The sequence below is a fragment of the Oncorhynchus tshawytscha genome, linkage group LG23, assembly GCF_018296145.1.
Source record: "Oncorhynchus tshawytscha isolate Ot180627B linkage group LG23, Otsh_v2.0, whole genome shotgun sequence".
NCBI lineage: Eukaryota > Metazoa > Chordata > Actinopteri > Salmoniformes > Salmonidae > Oncorhynchus > Oncorhynchus tshawytscha.
Genome location: NC_056451.1, coordinates 19,541,583 through 19,562,820, shown reverse-complemented (window position 1 = coordinate 19,562,820; position 21,238 = coordinate 19,541,583). Strand labels below are relative to the sequence as shown.

General features: G+C 42.9%; 2 protein-coding genes across 3 annotated transcripts in view; both read left to right on the top strand.

Moving 5' to 3' along the window:
• The window catches only part of ascc3 (activating signal cointegrator 1 complex subunit 3), a 146,285-nt gene extending 129,734 nt beyond the window's left edge, over nt 1-16,551 (top strand). For both annotated transcript variants that reach the window (XM_024385525.2, XM_024385526.2), the window contains exons 36-43: nt 7,402-7,513; nt 7,838-7,972; nt 10,765-10,989; nt 13,462-13,613; nt 14,086-14,236; nt 15,358-15,564; nt 15,652-15,827; nt 16,010-16,551. In XM_024385525.2, the coding sequence (XP_024241293.1) occupies nt 7,402-7,513; nt 7,838-7,972; nt 10,765-10,989; nt 13,462-13,613; nt 14,086-14,236; nt 15,358-15,564; nt 15,652-15,827; nt 16,010-16,157 (1,306 nt within the window). In that variant the 3' untranslated portion in view covers nt 16,158-16,551. The remainder of the gene's footprint in view (nt 1-7,401; nt 7,514-7,837; nt 7,973-10,764; nt 10,990-13,461; nt 13,614-14,085; nt 14,237-15,357; nt 15,565-15,651; nt 15,828-16,009) is intronic.
• Nucleotides 16,552-20,990: 4,439 nt separating this feature from the next.
• Nucleotides 20,991-21,238, top strand: part of LOC112222779 (single-minded homolog 1-A-like) — a 29,034-nt gene continuing 28,786 nt past the window's right edge. The window contains exon 1 of the mRNA XM_024385524.1: nt 20,991-21,206. The gene's annotated coding sequence lies outside the window, so the exon portion shown is untranslated. The remainder of the gene's footprint in view (nt 21,207-21,238) is intronic.

Sequence of the window (21,238 nt, the reverse complement as noted above, 5' to 3'; positions counted from 1 at the left end):
ATGATACTACAAGCTTGGCACACCTGTGTTTGGTGAGTTTCTCCAATTCTTCTCTGCAGATCCTCTCATGCTCTGTCCGGTTGGATGGGGAGCATCACTGCTATTTTCAGATCTCTCCAGAGATGTGTGGCCACTCAATGACATTCAGAGAATTGTCCTGAAGCCACTCCTGCTTAGGGTCATTGTCCCGTTGGAAGGTGAACCTTCACCCCAGTCTGAGGTCCTGAGCGCTCTGGAGCAGGTTTTCATCATGGATCCTGACTAGTCTCCCAGTCCCTGCCACTGAAAAACATCCCCACAGCATAATGCTGCCACCACCATGCTTCACCATAGGGATGGTGCCAGGTTTCCTCCAGATGTGACGTTTAACATTCAGGCCAAATAGTTAAATCTTGGTTTCATCAGACCAGAGAATCTTGTTTGTCATGGTCTGAGGGTCTTTAGGTGCCTTTTGCCAAACTCCAAGCGGGCTGTCATGTGCCTTTTACTGAGGAGTGGCTTCCATCTGACCGCTCTACCATAAAGGCCTAATTGGTGGAGTGCAGCAGAGATAGTTTGTTCTTCTGAAAGGTTCTCGCATTTCCACAGAGGACCTCTGGAGCTCTGTCAGAGTGACCATCGGGTTCTTGGTCACCTCCCTGACCTAGGCCCTTCTCCCCCGGTTGCTTAGTTTGGCCAGGAGGCCAGCTCTAGAAAGACTCTTGGTGATTTCAAGCTTCTTCCATTTAAGAATGATGGAGGCCACAGTGTTCTTGGGGGCCTTCAATGCTGCAGACATCTTCAGATCTGTGCCTTGACACAATCCTGTCTCGGCACTCTACAGACAATTCCTTCAACCTCATGGCTTGGTTTTTGATCTGACATGCACTGTCAACTGTGGGACCTTATATAGACAGGTGTGTGCCTTTCCAAATCATGTCCAATTAATTGAATTTACCACAGGTGGACTCCAATTTGGTACGGCGTATGGTTTATAATTTGACCAAGTGATGGCCTTATTCTAACCTGCTCATCCAAACAGTGTGCAATAAATTGGGCTATTGTATTAGTAGCTAGCTATATTGCTATAAAAGTATAGGTCTACCTTCTAGCTAGTCTCCATCACTGATAAAAGCAATATTTTGCTTTCCTTGGCTCCCAACAAAAAGATTTGTGGCCAGCTGTTATATTGGTAATCTAGTAGCCAGCTAGTGTGCATACTTGTAAACATGACAGCTTGGTCGTTCCAACTGTTATTTAGTTAGCTAGCCAGATTTTGTGTACAGTAGCTAGCGAACTACCTAACATTTTTGCTTCAGATAATGAGGTTATCAAAAAACTGATGAAAGGTAGCTAGCATAGTTACAGATACTCTTATCCTTGAAACAACATTGGAAACAATTATCTACAGTTGCTAATAGTTACCGGTAGCTACCTAGCTAGCTAGCTTTATTGGTCCAGCGAGTAGGTTAGCTAGCCTCTAGTTTCAACGGTAAAACTCCAATATTAGCACTGATCTCTGTATTCATCAATTCCATTGCAGAAGATGTGGGGGGAGAGTGGATGGTCCTCCACCTTATCCTACCTACCTAGCTGTGCTGTGCTCCATAAGTTAGCGATTAGCAAAGCTACCCTGATCCTGTCTTTTTGGTGTGTTTACAAGTGCCAGAGACCGTATGGGCTGCGAACACTGAGGAAGGTGGAAATATGCACACCTGATTAATCAATATTTATAAGGACCCATACGTCGGTGTTGAGGGTGGAACTAGGACAGGAATTAAGTCATAATAGTGACTCAAACTTCATCTGGAGGGATCTTTTAAGTATACCAATTATCAGTTCACTAAGATTCTAAATATAGTTGATATTCAAGACAGGGTGTTTCTGGTCTATCTGAATAACTAAGAGTTTAAAGCCACCAAACCTTAGTTAGTGATTACACAGATGATTTACAGCCACAACAGCACTCTGTTTGTCTCCCTGCAACAACACATGTGCACATATGCAGGGACGAACACACATATACAATACATACATACACACACTCTCACACACACAAACACTGATCCTCCTCTAATGGATGGCTGGGTAGAAGGAAGCACTGTGCTGCAGAGACATCTGTTATGCGTTGAGGACGAGGATTACAGAACATTCCAGACTGCTGGCATTGACACGGCTGTCAGCCCACATTTACCGCTAAGTCCTGACCCAGGCCTCCCAGACCATACATGCATGCATACAGTTGAAGTCGGGAGTTTACATACACTTAGGTTGGAGTCATTAAAACTAGTTTTTCAACCACTCCACAAATTTCTTGTTAACAAACTATAGTTTTGTCAAGTCGGTTAGGACATCTACTTTGTGCACGACACAAGTAATTTTTCCAATTGTTTACAGATAGATTATTTCACTTACAATTCATTGTATCACAATTCCAGTGGGTCAGAAGTTTGCATACACTAAGTTGACTATGCCTTTAAACACCTTGGAAAATTCCAGAAAATGATGTCATGGCTTTAGAAGCTTTTTATAGGCTAATTGACATAATTTGAGTCAATAGGATGTGTATCTTTGGATGTATTTCAAGGCCTACCTTCAAACTTTGGTGTGAAAGATGCTGGAGGAAACAGGTATAAAAGTATCTATATCCACAGTAAAACGAGTCCTATATCGACATAACCTGAAAGGCGGCTCAACAAGGAAGGCTGCTCCAAAACCACCATCAAAAAGCCAGACTACGGTTGTAAACTGGACATGGGGACAAAGATCATAGTTTTTGGAGAACAAAAATTGAACTGCTTGGCCATAATGACCATCGTTATGTTTCGAGGGAAAAGGGGGATGCTTGCAAGCCAAAGAACACCATCCCAACCATGAAGCACGGTTGGCAGGGGGTTGTTGTGGGGGTTCTTTGCTGCAGGAGGGACTGGTACACTTCACAAAATAGATGGCATCATGAGGGAGAAAAATGATGTGGATATATTGAAGCAACATCTCAAGACATCAGTCAGGAAGTTAAAAGCTTGGTCGCAAATGGGTCTTCCAAATGGACAATGACCCCAATTATACTTTCAAAGTTGTGACAAAATGGCTTAAGGACAACAAAGTCAAGGTATTGGAGTGGCCATCACAAAGCCCTGACCTCAATCCCATAGAAAATGTGTGGGCAGAACTGAAAAAGTGTGGGTGAGCAAGGAGGCCTACAAACCTGACTCAGTTACCACAGCTCTGTCAGGAGGAATGGGCCAAAATTCACCCAACTTATTGTGGGAAGCTTGTGGAAGGCTACCTGAAACGTTTGACCCAAGTTAAACAATTTAAAGGCAATGCTACCAAATACTAATTGAGTGTATGTAAACTTCTGACCCACTGGGAATGTGATGAAAGAAATAAAAGCTGAAATAAATCATTCTCTCTAATAATATTCTGACATTTCACATTCTTAAAATAAAGTGGTTATCCCAACTGACCTAGTTAGTACAGGGAATTTTTACTAGGGCTAAATGTCAGGAATTGTGAAACTGAGTTTAAATGTATTTGGCTAAGGTGTATGTAAACTTCCGACTTCAACTGTACATACATAGACCCACACACACACACAACACACATATTGTGTTATGTAAGTATTGTGCTACATAACATATTGTGTTAGGTAAGTATTGTGCTACATAACATATTGTGTTATGTAAGTATTGTGCTACATAACATATTGTGTTAAGTAAGTATTGTGCTACATAACATATTGTGTTAAGTAAGTATTGTGCTACATAACATATTGTGTTAAGTAAGTATTGTGCTACATAACATATTGTGTTAGGTAAGTATTGTGCTACATAACATATTGTGTTAAGTAAGTATTGTGCTACATAACATATTGTGTTATGTAGCACCATTCAGTTATACTTCAAGCTCTACATATCCTTTCAGCCTGTCCTATTTATTTTGTTAGAGTTGGTTTAGTATCGGCAATATCAGGTGATTTATGGGTTAGATATGTGTACCACCCAACAGCACATTGTCACAGCTGTATTTTATACATGGCCAATTGGCCATCTGATCTGTCCTGCAATCCCTGGAGACGGTCACCTTGTCACCGGCCATTACTCATGGAGACATGATTGACTGGAGAGGCTTGTATCCAGTGCTGCTACACACACACAACACACACACACACAACACATACACACACCATAAATGTGTTTGTGCAGCATCAGGAGTCTAATGTTGAAGATTCTAATGGACATGACTAAATCAGACAGCCCATAACACTCTCTCTCACACACACACACACACACACACACACACTCTCTCACACCCCAGTACAGAGCTGTGAAATGTGGTCAGTAATAAACGCGTTGGCTGCTGGGCTGTGTTGACATGTGGAGTGATGATAATGACGTCCATACTTAACATTAAACCCACATTAAGTATGGCCGCCGCTCCCCAACTGCTGTTTACGTTTTGACGCTGCATTATTTTCCAATGGGCTCTGTGTTTCTCCCCCCGCCCCACCCCTCCTCTGGTTTTCAACAGAGCAACAGATGATTGTGAATAATAATCATGGGAGGATTGTTTTATGCAAGTGTAATGTGAGGAGTGGGCTGTGTCGGAGTGAGTGGATCCATGTTTACATACATTATTATACATCAGTATGGAGGCAACTGTCAAATTACCTTCATTAAGCATCCTTCTACCTGTTAACTGAGCCATTGGTATTCATCCTCCATCTCTCTTGCACACGCTCGTTCTCCCCTCTATCTCTCGCTTTCTGTCGATCTCTCTCTCTCTCTCTCCCCTTCTGTTTCAGTCTCATATTATTTCTCAATTTCCTCTCTTCTGCAGATGACCTGTAATAGCTTGAACTCCTCAGAATGCTATATAACCATCACATCTTTCATACCACTAACTTTAAAGCTTTACACACACACAACCAAACACACCTACACACACACGCCCACCCCCGAACACACACACACACTCAAATGTAATTTGTCATTAGAAGTTAATGAAGCACATAGTTGTGTGCACTTATGGCCATGTCTCATGTGGTAGCTCTTACCCATTAGAGCCGCTGAGCCATGCATGGAAGCCATTTTGGCTGTGCGTTGTCTTAGCTCAGCAAATACTGTATGGCCCAAAACCTGGGAATCATTTTGTGATGGGGCTATTTTGTTTGTTCCAGGCTGTGGGCTGGCATAGCCCAAGGGCAAGGTTCCTCTAGACCTACAGTTTGTCTAAAGTCTTAATAATTATCTGTTACCTCAATTTTACCCCTAAAACAAACCCAGAGAAAACAAACAGGCCTATTCTGTGGTATTATTGATGCTTATGATGCAGTGGCTTTTGATCGATGTGTGCCGTTTATTCTGTGTATTGATTTTTATGTGCTAGCTAGAGAATATACTGTGTGTGTGTGTGTGTGTGTGTGTGTGTGTGTGTGTGTGTGTGTGTGTGTGTGTGTGTGTGTGTGTGTGTGTGTGTGTGTGTGTGTGTGTGCTGTGAGGTGTGTTGATAATATACGTTATCTGTATAGATGAAGTGTATCTGTGTTAGTGTGGGGAGCATGGAGTCGTTACTATGGTCAATGCAGGGTTATGAGTAAATCAATAAGCAGTAAAAACATACATATATTACAGACTCCCCATAGACTCCTTTGATACCGCTGAGTTATTACTGCCACTGGCCACATCTTAAACATGTCCAATAGTATTTATCTGTTTTAGCATAACTTTGCAGCGGCTACAGAGGGTTTATCAGAGAGAAGGGAGAGGTAGAAAAGGATTGTATGTGTCAGCTGTTTCCTTAAAGATGGACTCCTTTTTAGGGACTTTTAAAGGATATTCCTTGCTCATGTGGTGTTTTGGACCTATCAGAAGTCACTTGATTCGGGAGTAATAGTCAGGAACTAGATATGAAACTGATTTAAAGTTTCAATTTTCTCTATTAAATAGACTAGGATATTTTATAAACGTGGCTGCTGCTTTTTTTTTTTGTCTGTTTCCTAAATGTTCCTAAATGTAACATCAAATTAATCAGAAATACAGTGTCGGCATTGTTAGTGTTGTAAATGACTATTGTAGCTGTAAACAGCAGATTTTTTATGGAATATCTACATAGGTGTACAGAGGCCCATTATCAGCAACCATCACTCCTGTGTTCCAATGTTGTGTTAGCTAATTCAAGTTTATAATTTAAAAGCTAATTGATCATTAGGAAATCATTTTGCAATTATGTTAGCACAACTGAAAACTGTCCTTCTTTAGACTATTTGAGTATCTGGAGCATCAGCATTTGTGGGTTCGATTACAGGCTCAAAGTGGCCAGAAACAAAGACCTTTCTTCTGAAACTCGTCAGTCTATTCTTGTTCTGAGAAATGAAGGCTATTCAATGCGAGAAATTGCCAAGAAACTGAAGATCTCGGGCAACACTGTGTACTATTCCCTTCACAGAACAGCACAAACTGTCTCTAACCAGAATAGAAAGAGGAGTGGGAGGCCCCGGTAAACAATTGAGCAAGAGGACATTAGAGTGTCTAGTTTGAGAAACAGAAGCCTCACAAGTCCTCAACTGGTAGCTTCATTAAATAGTACCCGCAAAACACCAGTCTCAATGTCAACAGTGAAGAGGCGACTCCGGGATGCTGGCCTTCTAGGCAGAGTTGCAATAAAAAAGCCATATCTCAGACTTGCCAATAAAAATAAAATATTAAGATGGGCAAATGAACATAGACACTGGACAGAGGAAGATTGTAAAAAAGTGTTATGGACAGACAAATCTAAGTTTGAGTTGTTCGGATCACAAAGAAAAACATTCAAAATAAGAAATTAAGATACTGGAGGAGTGCTTGAGGCCATGTGTCAAGCATGGTGGAGGCAATGTGATGGTCTGGGGGTGCTTTGGTGGTAGTAAAGTGGGAGATTTGTTCAGGGTAAAAGGGATCTTGAAGAAGGAAGGCTATCGCTCCATTTTGCAACGCCATGCCATACCCTGTGGATGCCGCTTACTTGGAGCCAATTTCCTCCTACAACAGGACAATGACCCAAAGCACAGCTCCAAACTATGCAAGAACTGTTTAGGGAAGAAGCAGTCAGCAGGTATTCTGTCTATAATGGAGTGGCCATCACAGTCACCGGATCTCAACCCTATTGAGCTGTTGTGGGATCAGTTTGACCGTATGGTATGTAAGAAGTGACCATCAAGCTCTGCAAGGCTGTAATTGCTGCAAATGGAGGATTATTTGATGAAAGCAAAGTTTGAAGGACACAATTATTATTTAAATTAAAAATAATTATTTATAACTTTGTCAACGTCTTGACTTATATTTCTTATTCATTTTGCAACTAATTTCATGTATGTTTTCATGGAAAACAAGGACATTTCTAAGTGGCCCTAACTAACCGTGGTTGTTGTGTGTTGTCCAGTTACTACAGCCTGGATGACATCAGCCACGAGACCATCAACAAGTACCTGTCCAACCTGGTGGAGAGGAGTCTCCGAGACCTGGAGTGTTCCTACTGTATGGAGATAGGAGAGGTAGGGGAGTGTTTGTGTGTACGACATGGATTCATATGAATGAATTTGCCTGTCGTAGTAAGGCAGTGTGAAGATATAAGGCACACCGGTACATACTGAGGGAACCATTGTGGTTTGTGTTGATAGATTTAACATGAATCAGTACAGTTGACCATGTCTTCCCTCCTGTCTTCTCTTCCTCTTTGTCTTCTTTCCTCCCCATCTTCCTACCTGTCTCCTCTTATTTTCCTCCCTGTATCCTTTCATCTCCTCCCTGTTTCTTCTCCTCTCTGTCTTCCCTCCTCTCTTCCTCCGTCTTCTCTCCTACGTGCTCCCTCCCTCCAGGATGATTGCACCATTGAGGCCCTAACGTACGGCCGTATCTCCTCCTACTACTACCTGAAGCACCAGACAGTCAGGATGTTCAAGGAGAGGCTGAGGGCTGAGCTGCCCATCCAGGACATCCTCTCTGTCCTCACGGTATGTCTGACTGACTGCTGGGAATGACCACAGAACATGATGACATTGTCTTCATCAGAGCATCAATCTCCTCTACTATAGACTGCCCTGGGCATCTGGACTGCCCTGGGCATCTGGACTGCCCTGGGCATCTGGACTGCCCTGGGCATCTGGACTGCCCTGGGCATCTGGACTGCCCTGGGCATCTGGACTGCCCTGGGCATCTGGACTGCCCTGGGCATCTGGACTGCCCTGTTCTGTACTAGACTAGGCTTTACTAGACTGTACTCCATCAGGGTGGGACTACAGCCATTGAATTATATTTTATTTTCTAAATGTTTGAGTGTGTAGTTTATTCTTCTAGTCTATTGGGGATTGTGCAGGCCGATGTCATTTGTTTACCATACTACTGTGCTTCTACATGTGCTTCTCCCATTGTGTTCACATTGAGAGAGAGGGATAGACTACTGGACAGTAGGATAGGTAGATGACCATGATTGAGGTCTGGATCTCAGTTCTGTCAAATGAACACCTCTTTATCTGGGCCTCATTAACTCCCCTCATTACTCCTGGGTCTTTGTTCTCCTCCATATGGTTTTCTTCCTCTTTTTCCCTGTTAATAGAGAGTACCTATTCCTCCTCTCCCTCTACTCCCTGTTTTAGTCTGTTATTCCTAGTGAGGCTGTTGATTGGTGGCTGGTAATTGGTGGGATTATTAGGACACAGTGGTTTCACACCTCTCCTCAATGTCGGTCGTAGCTGTGTCAGATAACCCGCCGTGCCCCCTCCACCCTCTGACCCCCCCCCCCAATGATGGCTCTCACCCAGACATTTTGACGAGATGGGAGGGTGAAGGATCACATATTAGAGAGGAACTGTCGGGAAAGAAATGTGTTGAAAATGCAGAAAAGATTTAGACATTAGCTTCCCCTCTTTTGCTACCACAATGCCCCCAGCCAGCCACCCCATCCCTTGTCCACTCCCCCCCACCACCCTTTGAAGCTCTACTATTTCCTCTTCTTTAAGTTCACAAGGGACCTACTATACACACACACACACACACACACTGAAAGAGTATGTGGAAAAAGTATGTTTCTCTTTCTCTCTTGCTCTTCTCTCTGTCTATTTCTCTCCTGTCCTTTCCAACCTTCTCCGTTCTTTCCCTCCCTGTCTGTCTGTAAATGTCACTAAAGAGAAAGTGTGCAGGAGAGATGGATGAAGGGAGGGAGGCAGGGATGGAGTGAGTAGGGGAGTTAGCAGTTAGTGTGTTGTGATGATCTCTGTATAAAGATCTATTGTCTTTATCCCCTGCACATCTGCATGCAGACACTAAACCACTTGCCATATCAATCATTTTAGTCCCGTTTTTCCCCTCATCGTTCCCTCTGTTCCTCAATCCCCCTCTTTTCTAACACTGCATCTCTCTGCTGATGGATGTCAGCTTAACAGTCCAGAGCAGGGTAGGCCCAATGACGAATGTCTCCGCTGGTCCTCTGTTGATGGAAATACGTTGGGGAAACTTAACGTACTGCAGTGAATTAGAGTAACACAGAAAAAGAGCCATGCGTGTCCATGCATCTGTCTCCCCTGAACAAGCCTCAACTCAGAACACACAGTCAGCACTAAACACAGCCCGATTGATAGGGCATTGTTTTTTATATTAGACCAAATGGTTTTATATTAGACCAAATGGTTTTATATTAGACCAAATAGTTTTATACTAGACCAAATAGTTTTATACTAGACCAAATAGTTTTATACTAGACCAAATAGTTTTATATTAGACCAAATAGTTTTATACTAGACCCAATGGTTTTATACTAGACCAAATAGTTTTATACTAGACCCAATGGTTTTATACTAGACCCAATGGTTTTATACTAGACCCAATGGTTTTATACTAGACCCAATGGTTTTATACTAGACCCAATGGTTTTATACTAGACCCAATGGTTTTATACTAGACCAATGGTTTTATACTAGACCCAGTGGTTTTATACTAGACCCAATGGTTTTATACTAGACCCAATGGTTTTATATTAGAGCAAATTGTTTTATACTAGACCAAATGGTTTTATACTAGACCAAATGGTTTTATACTTGACCAAATGGTTTTACACTAGACCAAATGGTTTTATACTAGACCAAATGGTTTTATACTAGACCAAATGGTTTTATACTAGACCAAATGGTTTTACACTAGACCCAATGGTTTTATATTAGAGCAAATTGTTTCATACTAGACCAAATGGTTTTATACTAGACCAAATGGTTTTACACTAGACCCAATGGTTTTATATAGCCTATATATATCCTATGAGGAGTGAAGGATAGAGATGTGGGTAGACATTTAGACATTCAACCTAGACTGAGTGTTTGGCTGTTCAACATCAGCCATTCACAGTTTAGCACAGAGTCTAACAATATGAAAAGGAACCACCACTGTACATTGTATTAAAAAATTAACTTTATATTGTGGAAAATTGCTGTGTAGTTGCTGACTGTTCATAGGATTTTATGAGCAGGTTTGGACAGTTGTAACTTAAGGTTTCTTCATTCGCTGAGAGGTTTTGCTATTAAATATATTTTGGGGGGACAGCTCTCTTGGGTGAGGGGAGCCAGTGATCCTGATGCAGCTGTTTTAACGGAGATGACTGAAACAAAGGATCTAACCACAGAACCACAGCAGGGAACCTTGCTTACTTCCATGTCTCTCCTTCTCTCTTTTTCTTTATATCCCCCTCTCTCTTCCCCCTCCCTTCCTCTCTCACCCCCTTCCCTCCCTCTCTTCCCTCCCTCCCCTCCTTCTCCAGGATGCTGAGGAGTACGCGGAGCTGCCCGTCAGGCACAACGAGGACCAGCTGAACAGTGAGCTGGCTCAGCGTCTCCCCCTGCAGGTCAACCCCCACAGCTATGACAGCGCCCACACCAAGACCCACCTGCTGCTGCAGGCCCATTTCAGCCGCGCCCAGCTGCCCTGCTCCGACTACGGCACCGACACCAAGACCGTGCTGGACAACGCCATACGCATCTGTCAGGTTAGTGGCTGACTATGTGTGTGCAAGATCTGCTGTGTAGGTTTATGTACTGTACCACACACTGCATCCCTCTGGGGACACCCACCACCCTTCTCCTTTCTGAACAGTGCACCTCTGAAATACTTCCTCTGTTTTCTTGTCCTTTTGTTCCCATCAAAAAGAACAGCTTGCTTTCATACATCCCAGAATGGATCCTCTCTCAGCCCTGGGATTCAGACCTTGAGCACATTGCCATGTGTCAGTCAGAGCACCAGTACTTAGATGTTCTGGGTGGAAGAAAGCTCTTCCCTGTTCATTCAATATGGGAAATGGAAGGCTTGTCTAAAGACACAGAGAGGCAGTTTCTGCTTAGTGCTTGGAGCCACTTTGTAGCATGGTCAGGACAGAGTGCAGTAGAGGTGACATAGGGATGACATAGAGAAGATATAGACAGGGCTCTAAATGTATGTTTTTATTGGTAGCACTGGTGCTCCCAACTTTTAAGAAGTTAGGAGCACAACATAAAATCCAAAATATATATGTTTTAATTGATTGAGATATAGCATATTGGGCCTATATGAATTCTAGCTACTTTTGAGGCACATGTTGTGGTATATAACTAATATTTAACCCTGTAAGACATTTGTTTATTGTCAAAAGCTAAAATGTTGATACAAAAACTTGTCATTTAAATGACAGTGTTTGGCAGGTGGGGTTTGTGTACTGCGTGTGTAATAGAGTTTGCAAAAGAAAAGACCACTCGATTGATACAAATCATCAAGATATCATGTCATTCTTCCAGGTAAGTCTACTTTGCAGTTAACATTTAAGGAATGCCTTTGGAAATGACTGTTTCGGCGTTGCTAACTGGCTACAGGAAGTGGTTGCACTGGTGCTCCCAAAATAAAATGTCAGATCGCACAGCAAAATATCCAGCAGCATGTGCCCTCAAATGGTTGCACTTTAGAGCCCTGGGCATAGACATGGCATGGAGATGTCTTGTGTTGAAACTATTTACATTTCAGTGTGATAATGGATCAGATATGTTTTTGCTGTTGTTGATCAATTCTGCCTTTTTAAAAGACAAAGACAAATACTGTATCTATTTTGGGTTTCTGACTTCCTAGCATGAAAGTGTTGAGTGTGATGAGGAAGACAGTCATGTTTGATCACAGGACCTCACAGGGACAGCACGGCTTTAACAAGACAGACTGCACTTTCTGCCACTAACCTAACCACCACACACACACTTACTGCTGATAGTTCCAGTACATACACAATACACACACACACACACGCACACAATCTTAGAATACACACACACATAATGTGGATCCTGACCAGCAGGAGGCCCTGTCACTCAGGAGGCTGTTGAGGTGTGCAGATAAGTTGTAACTCCTTGTAAAAATGAGCCTTATCAGGGATTCCTCCTAACAACCAGGCCTGCCCAACAAGTGCCCTGGCCACCAGATCCCAGGTCTGCTGGTGATTGGCCATGCCTGGGAGAGATTTGGTCCATGTCTGCCTGTAGGGTCTGGTTCTGTAACCCATTGTTGCTGCCTTTTTATGTGTGGGGGATGATCTGCGAAGCGCTGACTGTGTGTGTGTGTCTGGTAGTGATTGTCCGTTGCTCGTTCACAGGCTAACAGAGCCTTTTTCCTCATGTGGCGAGGGTATCGTATTCATTAGAGCCAAACGTTTTGCAACGGAAAATAGAAATCAAGTGTCTCTTTTTGGACTGAAGTTTCAGTCCGTTTTCTTCCGTTTGGTGCCTAATGAATATGGCCCAGCTAACGGGGACTCCAGTGACATCAGCCGTAGTTCTGTCACCATCCATTTGCTTCTTCAGCTTCTGTGAAATGTTAATCAGTACTACTTTAATTTGTACTGCATTAGCATTTTGATTAACTCTGCCGGGGCTTCGCCTGTGCACTCAAGGTCCTCTTTAGTCATAGTTACTGCCGGGGCATTACTTTCTGATTAATTAAGTTTGTTAGAATGCAGCGGAGCTTGGCAAACTCTACCTTATGAGGGAGGGAGGGAGCAGGTTAGCGTTTTTCATCTTGTTCTGGAGGGATCTCTGCGGAGTGGTCACTAGCTGGCACAGCTACAAAGTCATAAAATATGATTTTAAACTTAACCTTAACAACACTGCTAACCCTGATGCCTAACCCTAACCTTAAATGAACACCAACAAGCAATATAGCCGATTTTTACTTTTCAGCTTGCCCCAGTTCTGCCTCCAGGACAAGACTCAATAAATGTCAACCTGCAAAGGAGGGGGGAGGAGTGTGTTAGAGATATTGAGGGCTGTATTTATTGTGTAGATGTTTAGCATATTTGCATAAATATGTAAAGACATATTGAATTTGAGTGGCTCAATCATAACGTAACTCATTGTGAGTAAATCTCACACTGATGTCAGTGGGGGATGTTATATAGTCATATAAATGCATGCATTTTTCAACTAAAGTATTTCCTGTCTGTCTACAGGCCATGCTGGATGTAGCAGCCAATGAGGGCTGGCTGGTGACTGCTCTCAGCATCTGTAACCTGGTGCAGATGATCGTTCAGGGCAGGTGGCTCAATGACTCCTCTATACTGACCCTACCTACCATAGAGCAGCAGCACCTCTACCTGTTCAGGTAGACATGACTCTACTGCCCCCCCCCCACACACACACACACACACACACACACACACACACACACAGGATGAGAATGGTGCTAGGACTCTAATTAACGCTCTATGGCATGGACCATTTTATAATCCACAGACACTATCAAACTCTGCAAGCATTCTTATCATCAAGCAGCATCAGTTACATTCTGCGCGTGCACACACACACACACACACACACACTAACACACACAGAGAGAGGAAATTCAAGAGTGAGTGTCCAAAGCAATCTTAATTATTTTTACATACACACCATGTGGATTTGAGACACTGTGTCCTGCAGTGAAGAATAATTTTGTGCCAACTCAATAAATATGGTAAGGAGAAAGAAATAGAGGGATGAGAGAGGACAGAGGTTCCAGTGGCGACGACACAACAGGAAGTGTGGTTAGGATTTAAAATCACATGACTAGATCTGCCCCCTGATGTTCCCCGCAGCAGGTGGAGCTCCAAGGGAGGGAAGGGCGGGGCCAGGGGCTTCCACGGACCAATAGAAGGGCTCCCTGAGCTGATTGCCACCTGTGAGGGGCGGGAGAACACCTTCGCTGCCATCGTAGGAGAGGAGCTTCAGCCCCATCAGATCTCCCAGGTAACAACCTTCTAACATTCTGCGTTCCTTCACCTCACTGTTATAGGACACATCCAGATACTGGATGTGTAAAGTGTCACTTTCCATTAGAAACAGAGGCTTTCTAGGGGTACATACTCTTCACCATAAATCCTCCCGTCTCTATTGTCCTCCACCACAATTAAATGACGTGAAATACTTCCAAGGTGTCGGCCTCATCTCTCTATTCATGTAACGTTCTCAAATACACTACCAGAGCACTACCAAACAACATATACACACACTCTACCAACGTCAGCCCACACATCCACACACACACAGTGAGAAGCATCAGTCTGTCGCAGTGGTCCAAGGTACCTCCAGGATCTCCTATTACGGTCCAATGCAAGGGTTTACAGCACCAATCTAAGTGCTAATTGCAGCTGTAATGAGAGCGTCCAGGCGCCACTGCCAGCCCAGCGGCCTTGCCCAATCAGTGTCCCCGCTCCCCCTCCTCCCAGCCCCTCAACGCTCTCCCCCCCATGGCATCGCAGCCTGGCTAATTAAATAACTAGATGCGTGGCAACGTCCCAGTCTGATTCGCCAGGGGACAGTAATCCTTACATAAATAGCTTTTGTTGGGTGAATCTGAGAGGCTTTTCTCCTTCTCTCATCCCAGTCCCTCCCTGACACTGACAGGGTCTTCAGGAGGAAAACACACACACTCTCACACACACACACATACTCAGACACACACATTCACACACCTATCATCCATACGCTCTCTGTCTCTACCTTCCCTCTACCTCTCTTGTTCTCTATCCCCTTTTGGATTTGTGTTCTCTATTTGAGTCAGAGATGGTAAAGTCACCGTGACAAAGCTTTAAGAGGCACCTAAGACCATGGGAATTATGTGTGTTTGAATGAATCAAGCTTTCATCAAACGCTCTAGTCTTACCAGATAGATATGTCCATCTTAAACAAGGCTCTCACTTAAGTCTGACTCTCTCTCTTCACCTCTGGCTCTTTGTTTCTCTCCCTCCTCTTTTCTCTCTCTCTGCACTCCGTCTGACACGTTTTCTTGTCTCTTTCTCCCTCTCTCATTTCTCTGCACCCCTCTCTGTTTCTCTCTTACTATCCCTCCTCCCTCCCTTCTCCTCCAGGCCTGGTCGTTCCTCAGCCATCTGCCGGTGGTGGAGGTGCGTCTGAGTGTGAAGGGTTGGTGGGAGGGGTGTGGGGAGCAGACAGAGCGCCCCCTCCCTGCGGCCGGGGGGAAGCTCAGGGATGACAGAAGCTGGCTGGACGTCCACGCTGACCAGGAGTACGTCCTGCAGGTCTCACTGCAGCGCATCAACACCGGCCAGCAGAGGGTACGTACACACATGTATAAAGGAGCTCACACACATTATTGATGTTAGTTGACTGCTGATAAGTTGATTTGTCGTCATATTTTCCAGAGGAAGCAGGACACTAAGGCCCAGGCCCCCAGGTTCCCCAAGAATAAGGATGAGGGCTGGTTTCTGGTTCTAGGAGAGGTGGAGCGCAGAGAGCTACTGGCCGTCAAACGCATCGGATACTGCCGACACCGCAGCACCATTTCCCTGGCCTTCTACACTCCCGTGAAGACCGGAAAGTACGTACAGAAATGTTAAAAAGAATTGGAAAAAGTTCAACACATTTTTTCTTTGGTGTCTAAGCCCGGTTACTTTAGGACAGCTGCCGGTGTGAAAGGGCTTTATAATAAAGTTTGATTCATTGATATATATCCCACCTCAAACTCTTACTTCCCCTAGTAACCCTCTCCTCTCCCTCCAGGTGTATTTACACGCTATACTTGATGAGTGACAGTTACCTGGGTCTGGACCAGCAGTATGACCTCCACCTCAACGTGACCCCTGCCTGCATCGCTGCCCAGGTCAACAGTGAAGTCACTGAGGCCATGGGAGGCATGTCCGTCAAGTGATACGTCAACATGATGACGTCATCATGAGTGACATGATGACAGTGACTGAAATGAGTATGTACAAATGACAAGACAATGGCCATGAGCGTCTTTAGACGCCAATGTTCGGTATGTTTACACTGATGATGTGATGGTTGTGATTGTGTGACTGGGGGTTAGCCTTAAAGCAGGGATGTCAAGCACATTCCATGGAGGGCCTAGTGTGTGCGGGTTTTTGGTTTTTCCTTTCAATTAAGACCTTGACAACCAGGTGACGGGAGTTCCTTACTAATTAGTGGCCTTAACTTATCAATCAAGGACAAGGGATGAGCCAAAAACCCTCAGCCACTCTGCCTTCTGTGGAATGAGTTTGACACATGTGCCTTAAAGGGTTCCATGCCTGTCTAGTAAGAGGGAGGGAGGGAGGGAGGGAGGGAGGGAGGGAGGGAGGGAGGGAGGGAGGGAGGGAGGGAGGGAGGGAGGGAGGGAGGGAGGGAGGGGGGGAGGGAGGGAGGGAGGGAGGGAGGATACAGGGTTAAGGAACTGTTGGGCCTAATGGGACCCTCCTGTACAATGATCAGTCAGTCAATAGAAATACTCATGAAAGACGGGGCTGTGAAGTTACCTCATCAACATTGTGTAATACAATGAATACCTATTTTGTTGCAGTGTATCATATCATTCCCCAGTCATATTATGTCAATTATATTTCCAGGCATTGGCCTACTATGTAAAACTCCCCAAATCCACCAACTTTTGAACGGGTGGTGAGGAAAATAAAACCTGATAAACGGTGGCTTGTTTTACTCAGTTGATTTAGGGACTGGAGAGTGGGGGAGGGGTGACATATTTTATTGAGATTTTGTTGAGATGAAGAATAACAGTAGTAAGAGAGAGCAGCACAAAGCGTGGTGGTTAACTGCAGGAAAAATGTGGCATCACTGTGTCCAACAGGGAAAAGCTTCTCCCGGAGAGTTTTGTTTATTTAGGCTATTGAGGTGGAACTGGAATTCTGTGCAGGTGTGTGAAACATGCTTCCCTGTAGTGCTGTGGCACAAAAGTGTATAGCACAAAATTGCCTCCTCCTTTCCTTCTTCCTCCTCCTCTTTCTTTGTGGAAGATTCATCTATAGAAGCTGATCAAACTGCCATAGACAGTCATACAAGGAACAGAAGAACATAACCAAAATACATAGAGGTAAAGGTGTCTCAAATTGTTTCATTGATTAGTATGTTGTAACTGTGTTCATTTTCTTGGGAGAGCTGACAACTATATTTTAGAACCAAACTTATGAGACAAAATTCAGCTGCGTCTTGTTCTGATTTTTGGATTGTCCAATCAATTGAAGCAGATGTAACTTCTCTGTTGATTGAATGTAATGACTTTTGAAAAATACTTTTGCTTGGTTTGAAAAGTCTTGAAATAATTTGGGGGGTTTTCAACTTTGAGATAGTGACCTATATATTGTTATGTTATATATATTACACTTACTATCAATGCCAAAAGACATATCATGCAAATAATTACCAATAAAACCTCCTTATATAAAAAGCACACCATTTCATCTCAAACTACACCGCATGTGCAAATACTTTCTCTACTGACACTCAGTCTGGTTCCATCACCATGTCATTTCTATAGGATACAGTCTGTCACTGGGGCCATTTTCCTCTGCTATGGTTTCATCTGAATATGGTCCTAAAGAACAACTCTGTCAGTCAGACATGGGTCAAATAAACATGTCAAACAGTCAAGTATTTGGTAGTGATTGTGGTGAGCATCATTTAGATCTGTACTTACACCCCTGCGCTGGACTCTCCTCTCCTGTCGTGGTCAGGTTCACCACGTGATCGCCATATTTCCACCTCTTCACTATTGGATCCAGATTTGCAGAATGCTAATACGCCTATTGTATGGGAATTAAACCATAGCAATGCATTCCCTATGTCTCTGCAAAAAAATAGCATAAGCTACTTTTTTTCAGTCTGTGTAGGGTATCCCATATTTGAGCTTAATTAAATACGAATATAATTGTTACTTTATAGCCCAAGTGTGACAGGGACTCCAATGTAATTTGATGATTTTCATCTGAGTAGGCCATATAGCTAAATAGTGGGCTGTGCAGGCCCCCCTGTATTTTATTATAGGTGTAGGTTGTTTGGTAGTGTAGCCTACTGCATAAAGGTTAGTTATGAATATTAGCCTAGCAGTGCCTAATGTGATCATCCACATTTTCGAGATAAAAACTATAGTCTAATCTAATGAATTAGCATAATGAAAAAATCCTCATAAATCCTTCTGTTTAAGCTAGCTAGAGGTATCTGTTTATCTGATATTTTTGCATGGGCTGCGTCTCAATCTACTGCATTGGCCAATGGCGGCCTTCTGCATCTGTGGTGGAAGGTGGTCGAGCTACAGCTGTGTTTGTCAGATCATGAGACATCTCACAAAGACATCTCTCATCCGAAAGGTTTGGTCTACAAATCAATTTGTTCTCTGTTTTTCTCTACTATCCCCCACAAGTGTCGCTTCATGGAACTCATCTGAAGTCTTACCACTGATCTGGCAACTTTCATCTGTATTATCAGTTAGTGTGTAGCCCAATAGAAAGGTGAGGCTATCATGAACACACACATGTTTTGCTCTTGGACACCTACAAGCCTCACAAGACTCATCTGAAGGTAGCCCAGTACCAAATTGATCTAAATAGTTTAGGGCCCAAAATGTTTGTTTTTTTAACTTAAAAAATATGTGTTAAAAAAAAAAACATATTTCCTGATCTTTAATCTATCCTATATAGGACAGACTCTTTAAAATAAACATGACTTTGATTAACTTTTTGATAATCGTTTTTTTCATGTATGAATCTGTTATTCAATGCTTTTCTATAAGCTAATAGCAGTAAGGCCAAATTCAATGTTTCATCAAGTAAGTAAATACTCTTTTTTTTATTAGCCTACCTAAAGGGGTCTTAAAATCCCTAACCAAAGCAAAATGATCCTTGGTATGACCATCTTAAAACATGTTATGTTAGTCAGAGTCGTGTTATCTTAGTAGAACCCCTGCTTTGACTCGTTAAGAATGATCTTTTCTGTTAATTTCACAGTGAAATGTAGGCTATCTCTGTGTGTAGCCATTTAGACGAAACGTTGTTAGATTGCCTGACTTGAGGCATGCCACCTTACTGTCGATTAAGGACATCAATGACAGGGGGATATGTTACTGTGAATTTCGTCATGTTAGGCTAATAATGCCTACCCAGTGGAGGTAGCCTAGGTAGATGTTTTACTGTGTGGCATCATTTTGAGTCCATCCTGGGGACATAATAAGCTCGACTATTTTCTATTGTTCTCTTTTCCACAGATATTTGCAGTCTAATTAGTCGTTTTTTTGTTGTTTTTTTAAGGTTAAACTGGCGTCAACTATTCCGTGCATGCACCGCATCCTGGGTTATTTTTCTTCCTCGCGCGCCACAGGCGATATCCTATCATCCAGGGGCCGTGTCGAAGTGAAAGAAATACGAACACAAAACATGATGAGAGAAATACTGGAAGAGAGTGCATGGGCAAGGGCACACTTGTCTTTCCGTTGACGTATCCCAATATGGTGTCCACATCAGAGAAAAAAAAACGGTCTATTACGTTCCAAATTTATTTCGCATAGGCTTAGTTGTTTAACCCTGGGTTACAATGCATTAACTAATTATTATTTTGTATATTAACTGCTGTGGCTATAATTATATATTTTGCCGTTAGTCATAAGCGATTTTATTTTGTGCAATTGTCTGTTTTATCGGAAATTAAACGGAAAGGTTGACATATGGGAAACACTCTTTTCACGCCACTTTGATACTGAAGTGACATTTTCGCAGCAGGTAAGGAGGCTGAGGTTAGGAAAAGGGTTGTTAGGGGTAAGCGAGAATACTCACCTAACCTCATACGAAAATCACTAGGTATCGAAATGGCGTGAAAAGTGTCCCGTCGATATATAATCTAGGCCTATCTTTTCCCGTTTTATAGGCCTATATTTTCAACAAAGAATCACTTCAATATTGCAATTTTATTAAATATCACAAACGTACATTATTAATCAGTATTGCGTAAAATGTACCCTATATGCGCTAGACCTCTAGCGTTTCAATATCTGCCATCTCGTTTGACAGTTTGTCAACTGCATCAGGCAATTGAATAAGCTCCGCGGACTAAATGCGTTGTGGCAATGGTCTATCAACATACCTCAGGTTATGTTATGGAATTGAAGTCCATCTATAGTGCATGGTCATCTAACCTGCTATCCCCGAGATATTACATTTGAAAAACATTTTGCATACCTACATTTTTGAACCACTTGACATTTTGAAATTTTACCATAACCGTGTTTATACTTTTTCGTTATTAACCTACTAATTTATTCATCCATAGCCCTAAACGTAGCCTAGATTCCCTTATCATTCCTATCAAATATGAAAGCTTTAATTTTAATCTGGAGAATCAGAAGATAACATTAAACGACTAGCCCTATATGCTAAACTTGGGTCACACAGCATTAAAACAAGTATCTAAAACAATGTATCGCTATAAAAAAAAAAGTGGATATATCAACGTATAAGCCTACCTAATAAACGAATAACATGAGCCGTATGGCTCTCTATAGTGTCCCAGGATGGTTTCAACAAGGCTAGAGGTGAGGATCTATACGAGCAAATCCCGGATTCACATCGAGCACTGACACGTTTATAATAATAATGCCCAATAGGGAAATGGAACAGACTACTTACTGCCCAATGAGGGACAGGCTGGCTGGTAGAAACGCGGGGGTGGGCTGTTCTCAGATTCTACGGGAGAAATAGGGAGATCGAGTTAAAAACAGAGGGTTTGTAAATTATTTTTGATACACTCGCATCCATAAAGCAGAGATGAGGGAAGTATAGTGTGCCTCTGCTGTCGTAGTTGAAGTTCTGCTGAGGATTTTCGGGAAAACTATGACATAAGAACAGAAGTGAGAAGAGGTAAAACATTGCTGCAGATTTCTGGAAAAAAAGTTGGGTTTGGTTGTAATCCGTGCTCGGAGGTAGGTTGATAATCTAGCATGTTTCGATTACT